This window comes from Varanus komodoensis, unplaced genomic scaffold, assembly GCF_004798865.1.
Source record: "Varanus komodoensis strain SLA01 unplaced genomic scaffold, ASM479886v1 scaffold4, whole genome shotgun sequence".
Lineage (NCBI taxonomy): Eukaryota > Metazoa > Chordata > Lepidosauria > Squamata > Varanidae > Varanus > Varanus komodoensis.
This window is the reverse complement of record NW_025335941.1, coordinates 28,569,647-28,580,288: the sequence shown is the minus strand read 5'-3', so window position 1 is coordinate 28,580,288 and position 10,642 is coordinate 28,569,647. Positions and strand designations below refer to the sequence as shown.

The 10,642-nt window shown below is 40.7% G+C and overlaps 1 protein-coding gene across 5 annotated transcripts in view; it reads right to left on the bottom strand.

The window, feature by feature from the left end:
• Positions 1 to 253: 253 nt before the first annotated feature.
• RCSD1 (RCSD domain containing 1) overlaps positions 254 to 10,642 on the bottom strand; it is a 35,502-nt gene continuing 25,113 nt past the window's right edge. For all 5 annotated transcript variants that reach the window (XM_044442181.1, XM_044442179.1, XM_044442177.1 and 2 more), the window contains 4 exons: positions 10,337 to 10,426; positions 7,377 to 7,448; positions 5,630 to 5,791; positions 254 to 1,249 (listed from right to left, as the gene is read on the bottom strand). In XM_044442181.1, coding sequence (XP_044298116.1) covers positions 647 to 1,249; positions 5,630 to 5,791; positions 7,377 to 7,448; positions 10,337 to 10,426 — 927 coding nt within the window. In that variant the 3' untranslated portion in view covers positions 254 to 646. The remainder of the gene's footprint in view (positions 1,250 to 5,629; positions 5,792 to 7,376; positions 7,449 to 10,336; positions 10,427 to 10,642) is intronic.

Here is a 10,642-nt window from a genome sequence, read left to right as displayed (position 1 = left end):
CATAGTACAGGAGACTCATGGAACATTCATGTGTTAAAACATGCAGAGAAAACTCAGAAAAGCTGGCTAAGAGAAAATCTAGAAAAGTTGAAGAATATGAGTATAACTGTTATTCTAGTAAACAGAAATTTTCATTTACCAGTTTATTTCATAGTCATTATGAAAGAAGGGATTGCTTTGTGTGGTTCTGTGGGTGACCATGTAATTGATACACATGCAGCGTAGTTACAGAGTAACAGCTGACAGTCCACAAGAGGTTTGGAAATGTCAACTTTAATCAGAAAATGTATCTAATATGCATTATAGTTATTTCCATTTGAAACACATTGAAAAAGCCAGGACAATCATTACATTCTTTAACTCATTATGGAAGGATTTTCAATGCTTTTTTTGTTGTGTCACCAGCCTGAGAAACTTAGAATGTTCATTGTCTGTACGAGGCTGTTTTCAATCAGAGATGACCAGATTTGCCATCACAAAGGCCTAAGAACTGTCAAGAAAAAGGAGATAACACTGGCATCTTTGGGATTTTCATGTAAGGGAGAGCTCATTCATTCACAAGCTCATTCATAAGTAAGCACTGCAGTGGGAACCCCATCCTAACTTTGATTTCCCATATGCTATGCGTGCAGTGATTAGACTGGCATCACACCTGGGTGCTCACATCAGCTTCCATTTCTTTTGTAGGCTGTGGAATCTCATTGTCTTCTGTGCCTGGTATCTGTTGCATGTCTTCGTTCTCACTTAATTTACCACCTTTATCGTTCTTTTCCTTGTCAGAAGCATTACCATCCTCCCTATCCCCCAAAGTGCTCTTCCGTGACCTTCTTTTTGTATCTTTTGCAGTGTCAGGACTGGGACTCTTCTCTTTTTCTTCCTTGGTGTTTTCACACAACTCTTCCTCTGAATGGTTCTGGTGTGGATTCTCTTCTTTGCATAATGTCACTTCTTCTGCTCCTCCCTCTGTCTCTCTACTTTCTGTGTCATTCAGCCCTGGATCTGAAGGGGACTTTTCACCAGAGGCTGTCCAGTTTTGTTTCTCATGGTGGTCTATGCCATCTGAAGGGTCAGACAGTGACTCTGTATTCTTACTCTTGTCCATGAACACGCCGTCCTCATCCTCACACTTGGTACCATTTTCGTGAGGTGAAACCAATAGCCCTGAATCTAGGTCATCGCCATATTCTGACTGTGACTTTCGAAATCTTCTAGAGGGTGGTCTGCGTTTTATTGATCCTCGTGTCCGTACCTGAAAGTGGATAAAGCTATGATTGAAAACTACTATATTGCAAAGCCAGAAAATATATCTACCAGAAAAATGCCTCCATACCTAGACTGTAAACAGATACTAATACTGTTATTCATATACTGGCTTACTTTTACATTTGGCATCAAATACCCTTTCATGAGACAGCACACCCCTTATCACAAAAAAGGAGAAGTAAACAGATTGTTTCCAGTGCCCGCATGTGTGTGTTTTATGCTCCTTCGTGTGCATGCATATATGTGTGTGAATACAAGCGGCTAGGGAAATGTGGATGATGAGAAGCAGCCCTGGATGTGTGTTCCTGGATGCTTCTCCATTGTTTCAAGCAATTCTATTAGAACAAGTTTAACTGCCTCATCCATTTCATTCACTGAGGCATTATAAAAATTCTGAAGACATTCCAGCCCATTTACAACAGCCTGTTGTTCAACTCAAAGTAGAAATGAGAAAACTTCAAATAACTCCCTCTCTTGATGGAAAATGATGGATGCTGCAGGATTCTTTCTGTCTAAAAGTTCATAGATTGCCACTCTATGAGTCTTATACACATACCTTTAACAACCTGAATGGGCACAAAAATATTTTTTTCAATTTGTGTTAAAGAAGACATTCTAGCATTCTTAAAAGAAATGTTCTTTTTTCATAAAATGTATCCTGCAAGAGCTCCAAGGAACTTAAATCAACATTCTCTAGGCAAGCATAAAAAAAAAAAAAAAAAACAAAACATAAATGGCTGAGGGGAAAGGTTAAAGGTTTGTAAACCACCCAGAGAGTCCTCTGGGCTATTGGGGTGGTATATAAATGCAAGCAAGCAAGCAATAAGGCAATTTGAGATTACTGGAAAATTAAAATTTCATTTGAGTAAATATTATTCGGCATCTTAGATTCTGAATATTGTTGGTATTAGATTTTATTAGTCTTGGCACAGAATCACTACCAGTAACTTTTCCTATGTTGGCCTGAACATTAAAACAATAAGCTCTTCCCAACATGCCAGGGTCCTCTAGAAAGAGGGTTCCAAGTATCACTTAAAGGGAACCTTAGGGCTAATGGAGCAGGATAAAAATCTAGTAACAGAAAAGATGGAAAAATAATGGGAAAATGTGGGAAGATTGTGAACCTCTAGATTCCCCATAAATTTCCCTAAATGAGGCAAGGCAGTGACACCATAAAAAGCTTGTCTGAAACTACCCTTGGTTATTGAGTCAAGTGCTGAGAGGACTATATTGAGTTGCTGCTCATTTTATTTTGCCTTTGTTTTCTTGGATGAATTGATGTTTTTTCATTTGAATTAGTTCTGCTATATGATCTTTTGGTCCTTTTGAACTTGGAGTTTATTATCCTGCTGTTACATGTGAGTGTTATTTTATATCTAAATCTGCTAAAACACAGACTTTGGGCTAAAGAGTCCTAAAGCATTCACTTCATGATTATGAGTGAGAAAAGAATCAGTATGGAAAGCTCTGCATTATCTTAAAGAAGCAATAATTCTAAATACAAAGTGAAGCCTATGAGTGGTTCACTACTTGCTGCTGAAGCATTGTTGAAATTAGAGAGATGATAACCTGGTTAGAAATGTGCATGGGAACCCCATGTAGAAGTAGGATGGATTTTATTTATTCGTTCATTCCAATGAACAGTTCATCATTTACGAAATTGAGAGCTCCAGATCTTCTCTCCCTGTGCTGTTACACATTAGACTATTCTTTCCATACAGTCTGTTGGTATGGACAGGTATCTGAAGTATTGTTAGCTCTGGCAAGGAAGGTCCTCATGGATGGTAGCTTGTAGCATTAGGATGAGGTTGTCTCCAAAAATCAAGAGGCACAAAACAGTCCAGTGTGGCTATTGATGGCTGTTGGCCAGTGTGAGGGCTGTCGTGATTCTGCTGATTCTGCGTTTATGCCGGGGCGCATGGAAAGTAAAAGAGGGCGGGGCAAGCTTGAAGAATATTTCGCCGAGTCTCGCCCTCATCCATGAGAGCAGAGCTTTAAGCTGAGCTTGAGGGGGAAAGGTGTGGTTGGCTGGGTTATGGTGGGTCACTGGAATGGAGGAAGCCCAAAGGACAGATGTTTTGGAGTACAATTTCCATCATCCAGGATAATTGGCAACGTTGATGGGGACTGATGGGAGTTGTGCTTTAAATCACCTGGAGGGCACCGGGTTGGAAAAGCTTTGGGTACAGCAGCAATAACTGAATAACTGGCGAGGGTCTTAGGAGGGGGTTTCCTAACAGATTCTTGGTGGCCTCTCTGTCTGCAACACGCTTGCATGTCTGTTGCGTGTCTGTAAAGAAAAGCTGTATTCTTAAACACCGTTACTGACCGTTAGTCTTTACTAGAGGTTAAGACGTACATAACATTCAATGAGACTTATTTCTGAGGGAATGTTCTTTTGATTGCAGCATTCTTGGAACAATCTCTATACTCTTTTCTTTCCCCTTCAGTGCTACCTTGAGAACGGATGGGTTTTGCTTCTGATTTTTTTTCACCTGGGCTGTCTCTTCTAAGCAACCCCCTAGTGCACAGTGAATTACCATGAGAGTATAATTTGAGTAGTAAGTAATCCCAAGCTTTGCTTTTGAGTGCTATGGTATTTGCAACCCTACTGAGACAGCGTTTGCACCTATGGATCAAAGCAGACATGGCAAATCAGGAACTGTGAACTCACTACAGACTCATATCTGATATCCCATTTCATTCAATGGCCCTTCTGCTGAAGTAGTGAATACAGCAGAGTCTAGCAGTTTAAAATCTACATGTGGAATAAGCATCCCACTCTATGGCAAGACATGTATTTGTAAAAAGGCAGACATGTTTCAAAATAAAAATCCTGAAATAAAAAGCCACCCAATATAGCATGCCCTTTTTGCAGCCACATCACATTGTTGACTCATATTCAGCCTGTGATCTACAACAATTACAAGATCCTTTCCACTTGCAGTTTTGTCAAGCCAAGTATGCCCCATTGTGAAACTATGCATTTGGTTTCTTTTTCCTTGGTGCAGAAAATGGAATTTGTCCCTATTGAATGTATTCCTGTTGTTTTCAGCCCAGCACTCCAACCTATCAAGATCCCCTTGAATCTTCTTTTTGTGTTTTTTAGCTATTCCACCCAGTTTTGTGCCATCTTGCAAATGTCATAAGTGCACTTCCTCATCCAAATCATTAATAAAAATGTTGAAGAGCACTGGGCCCAGGACTGAACCCTGTGGTACTCTCCCCAGTTTAAGATGATGCTATTGATGAGCCCTCTTTGAGTCTGATTCTGTAGCCCACTGTGGAACCACCTGATGATTTTTCCATCTAACCCACTTTTAGTAAGTTTGCTAATCTGGATATCATGGGGCACTTCATCAAATCTGTGCTGAAGTCAAGATATATTATGTTCACAGCATTCCCAGAGACCACCAGAGGTTACCCAATCAAAAAATGAAATCAGATTAGTCTGGCAGGACTTGTTCCTGAGAAATCCATGTGGACTTTGGTAATCTCTTTTCAAGATGTTTGCCGCCTGACTGCTTTATAATCTGTTCCTGAATTTTCCCAGGGATTGAAGTCAAATTGAATGATCTGTATTTTCTAGGTGATTGTTCTTTTTCTTTTCCTTTCTTGAATTTACAGACAAGATTAGCCCTTCTCCAGTCATCTTACACTTCCCCTATCATCCATGATTTCTCAATGAAAACAGACAATGGTTCTGAGAGTTCTTCTGTCAGCTCCTTTATGACTCTAGGATAAAGTTCATAGAGCCCTTGAAATTTATAGCAGTGAATTCAGAGGATGGGTTTAAAGGCATTGTGTGGGCAGGGTAGGGAGGAGACAAGTGCCACCATGATATGAGTTATCCTAGTGGTATCTCAGCCCCCTTCCTTCCCCTTCCTTTTTGAAGTAGAACATCACTTCAAATCAGCTATTTGCTCCAAAGAGTAGAAGAGGGGGCTATCTTTGCCTCCATGCTTCTCCTGCTCTGCATAGAAAAGCCCTATCCTCCAAGTTTGGGCATCACTGCTGAATTATACCTTATGTGATTTACAGAAACAGAGATCAAAATATTAGAATTACTATTATTACTATATATGTATGTTGCCCCATAGTCCAGAGGGTTCTCTGGGCAGCTTACAATAAAACAGAAATAATACAAATTCGATTACAAAATACAATACTGTAATCAAAACAAACATACAAAAACCCACAAAAAATACATCAATCAACCTGTTTAAAATATTTAAAACCAAACCTAAAGTAAAATTATTAATAAGCAGACTGACCGGACCGGACCATACAATCACTCACTGAAGGGTAAAGAAATGAGTCTTTAACAGGTGCCAAAGGTACATTTGGTATCACCCAAGCACCATACCTTGTTATAAAACTGAAGATGAGTGCCCTCTGGTGGCTGATCAAAGCTGACTGGTGTTTCATCTGGTTCACTTGAATGAAAGTGTGGACTGGCAGGAGGGGGACCAGGACTTTTGGGAGAAGCTCCTGGCAACAGAGAAGCTGGAGAAAATGCAAGATTGGCCTGCAAAGAAAAACAAACGGAAACACAGAGTCATTATTTTCTACTTTCTTCTCAAGCTTTAAAATCTAGCCTTAATGTCATCACCCCACCTATCACCAACGTGTTCATTGGAAGTAGGACATATATGAACATGGGGATTCCCAAAAGTTTTCCAGCATTCCATATATATATGGAATCAATATATATTAAGAGTCAACTACGTTCACTGCATTTGAAAAAAGGTACCACCCATATTCAAGAGGGAGGTAACAGCAGGCTTGGGAACTCCAACAGTTTCAAAAGTATAACAAATTTATTTTAAAAATAGCCCTACAAGGTTGGGAATTAAAACAGCCTAGTTGTGAACTAAGCATTCCTAGTGGGCACAGAACTAACAGAACAGAATTAGAGTTGGAAGGGGCCTATAAGGCCATCAAGTCTAATGCGCTGCTGTGCTTCCACATGTAGCTGTAGGCCCATGCCTTTTCAGCTTATCAACTCATAACTGATCATTACAGCATCAGTAGAAAACTAGGGGCAGTATAGGAATCAAATGGATTGTCCTGGAAGTTGGCATAGCTGGCTGCTTGAAACCATGAACAGAAGCACTCCACATGGCATCGTTTTGTTGCAATTCCTACTCATGGCTCACATCACTATGACCTGTAAATCCCTGCCCTTTGGCCCTTTTCAGGGAGAAGGAGGAAAACCGATGTCTTGGCATCATGTTAACCATAACCTGAAAGGCTTTAGTGAAACCATACTGGCCACAACCTGGAAATTACTGTTGTTAGCCACAACCACATGAGGGAGCCCTTGCTCTTAAAACATTTGTTTCACCAGCTGAATTCTCTCTGGGTGACACTGTCAACAAACAATCTGTGGAAGAGAAGATATGACAGAAGACTTGCCCTTCCCAAATGGTTGGATCCACAGCCTATTCTTACATCAGCGGAAGCTTTATAGATTTTCCAGCATCTCAGCCAAAAGAATATATCTACACTGACTCGGCCTGGGTGAGGTTGTCAACAAAGCCATAACAATATTCAATTTAAATCTCTCTCTCCTATCCATCTTTGTCTACAGAGCATTTTAACCTTACAGTGTTGTGAAACCTTCCTTAGCTGCACAGGAGAAAATACCACAGGAGAAAACCATGTGGCAGTGATGTTGCTGTTGTTAAGGTAATCAGTGTAATTAAAGCCCTGGGTTACATTAAGTGGACAGTGATATGTGGTAGCTCATATTGCTGGAGTCCTGGGATGCTTTGGTAGGGGAATGCTAGAACAATTTTCATAATGTTAGCAGGATAATTCAAGATGGCAACAGACACTGTCACCTTGAACAACTATACTAGCTAGCATAAATTAAGTATTAGTGAGAGAAGCAAAATATATGCAGGGTTGTTTTTAAAAAATAAAGCATAAGGAAAGTGATAAAAGGCCACTAGAATGAACCATGTTGATATTAAAAGTCTGCTTTTGTAGAAGTGTGATTCTACATGTGCCACCTAAGAAGTAAACCACATGGAATTCTATGGAACTTAGTGCCTGCTAAGTAAGAACTGAAGCTTAAGAGTTCCAGCAGATAGGCAATCAGATCTTACCTGGAGCTTTTCAATCCGGGGAGAACTTTTAACCTTCACCCGTGCAGGATGAGAAGCATCTGGAGATGGCTTCTGAAGGAAGAGAAGGAAGAGATGGTTGAAGCATATAATTTACTACACTTTAAGGCTGTGCATAAGGGATAGAAAAAGCTTGAAGAAAAAATGAACTAGAAACCTTGAAAAAAAACCTCCACTACTCCAAATCACTTCAGCTGATGAGTGCCAACAGGATTGTAGCCGAACTGGGAGCAAGGTGTCAGCATGGTCAGAAGAACCCCAAAGATTGCAGAAATGCAAAAAAAAAAAAAAAAAAACCAAATCAAACCAAAACAGAACAGAACAGAACCCACCCACAGTGGCAGATTGCTGTCAGTACCATAGCTGGTATAGTTCAGCTGGGAGTCATAGGATATAGAGGGTGTTGGGTTTGTGCAGGATGGCAGTCCTGCTATTACCAGATCACTCCTTCCCCAGTTCCTACTGGCTGCCCAGCAGGGACTAGTGGAGGTGGGAAGAGCCACGTGATACCAGTGACTTTCTGCTGATTTTCTGGCCCATGCACCTATCTTTCCAGGCAGCACCATAGGTGCTGGGCCTATCCCAATGTATGCATACTAGGAACTGGAGCTAGTATCAATCCAGTGGTGGCAGCATGAGTTCAAGTGTGCCACATGGTCCTGGAGATCTGCTTGGTATCACTACCATGGATGGACAGCTAGCCTGCCTGCCTGCCAATTATTAAGTGCTAGGGCAGATATCACTGGGAGACCAACAAGCAGCAGCTGGGGCCAGACAATGGAGACAACTTGCGCAATGGTCCTGAGATCCCAAAACATGCTCATTGACAACAGGATGCTGAAAAACAAAAAATGGGATATTGATGGGGGTGGGGCATTCTGGAAGACAGTATGCCTGGCTGGAACCCTGAACAGAAACACTGCACATGGCAATATTTGGTTTCATGTTCCACTTGGTTCTTCTGCTGTTCAATGCACTGCAATTGTAAACTGAGGACAATATTATATAATACCGCTACTGAGGTGAGGACCTAAGGAACATATTGTACACTGCCCAGAGCTGCCTGTCTCCTTATACAAGAAAGTTTACTGAAAGAAAGAGTTCCTATTTCAAATCTCAGTTTGGCTATGAACTACTATTCATATTGCTAGGCCCGCTCACCTGAAAAATGAAGATAATAATATTGCTGTATTTTATGCTGTAGTTATAAAATTCCTGTCATGATGTAGGTAAACTGCTGTGAGCATTTTACAGATATAGTATTGTCTATAGGGATTCAGGCATTTCCTACAAATACATAGGTGCCAGGAACAATGCATTGTTTACAAGAGTACACCATGTTCACAAGTCTATCACTGTCTTACCCTGTAACTTTAGACAACAGAAATCCGCAATTAGCCTCTGTGGTGAACAGGTTCTCCCATGTATAAACTGATTATTTAAACATTGCAAACAGAGGACTAATATTTGCAATTTTCCTCTCTTATAGCATGGAGAGTGAAGCCTACCAGTCCAGAGAAAGCTTTGAGTGAATATGTCTAAAAATAAATTGCTTCCTTCTTGTTTTAGATATCTTGCATGCATACTTCCCTTTCAAATCCAGGACTCAGAATGCAGTGCAAAGGGGAGGATCAAAGTGACATTTTATTTCTATAATTCCATTTTGTCAAAAGTTAACTTTCAACAAACAGCACTTCCTATCAACAGAACCACCTGTAGGTGGGATTTCTATATCATGTATGAAGAAGTTTTCTGAAAGTGAGAACAGAAGACACACATGGGTCTTGTCCATATAGATACACCACATTCTCTGCACTATGGGGAAGAACTGTTTTGGAGGTATGTTAAGTGGTCTGGGCAAAGCCTAACACTAGAAGTTCCTGTCAGTTGCAAGGATTTATCTAACAAAGACTGATCGGACAATATTTAACACTTTATGCCTCATGGGTGCCCTGCCATGAAAACAATGGCCATCTACCCCCACTCTGTGTTTATCAACGATACTGCCTTGTCAATGGTCACTATGTCTATTTTACTGAAACACAACAGTTAATGTAACTGCTACAGTTTGTACATTTTCCATTTCATTTTCCTCTGTCCTAACTTTTTACAATTCCCTCCCTCCCTCCCTCCCTCTCTCACATACACACACACACCGCAACACATCCCCATGTGTCAAATGAAGTGGACTATAATTCATGCAGGCTTAACCATGATAAATGTATTTGTTTTTAAGAAGTCACACTTGTCTTTGTTGTTGTTTATTTCTCAGCTTTTTCTGTTCATCTTTCATCCTACTCTCTCTCTTATTCTATGGATAGACAAATTTATGCCAAATGCTGCTTTCCCTCAAAACATTTGAAAAAAATGCTCCCTCTGCCTACGTTATCTAGTGACAGGAAAGGAACAAACTTTTCTATAGCTTTCTGTATTGTTCCGAAGTTTGTAATTATGCCACTGCCTTCTCTAACGTGGTGCCTTCCAGATGTTTTCACTGCAAACCCCATTGGCCCCAGCTATGCAACTGGCATCTGCCAACTGTTGCATTCCCATTGGAGCACAGAATGATCTGGAATAGATCTTGCTCCCCCTGGTGATGGGAAGGTGCATTTATATCATACAGCTGGGCCATGCCAAGAGACCAGCAATGGCTGAGCAGTACCAGTGGCTACTGTAGCTGGAATTATTCATCAGCAGTTAAAGGAGGACTCTGTGCTCCACTGTTATGACTGATCTTGCATACCTGCTCAGCAGAACACTGAAGTCACTGGGCTTCATGAAAATAAAATGGAAAGTCACTTGGAAATTCATGGACGAAGAGCAGAATAGGCATGATCTTCATGCTAGGCAGGCCATTATCTTTAGATCATTCATTATTTAATTGTCAACATCTTGTATAAAAGGAAAGAAAACAACCATTGTCTCAGCATATTGATACTTACTAGATCACCGTTCTGGCCAACTTCTGCCTTGTGTGTGTAGAGGGGAAGGGAAGATGGTGGCTTCCTATGAGCTGGTTTAGTAGCTGGTTTCTAAAAATAGAGGAACAGCTTATCAACTGAGAGAACAGAAAGGAAGGAAACTGAAGTAGAAATGTGCAACATTAAAGCCTACGAGAGTGATGTTTGGGAAGAGGTCTTGAGAAGTCACTGCTTGCACAGGAAAGACCTAATAATATTTCTGTGCTAGAATCCAGAGGCTTTGCCATTCTTTTAGGCTCTCCCTGCACAAAAAAGGGATAATTATGA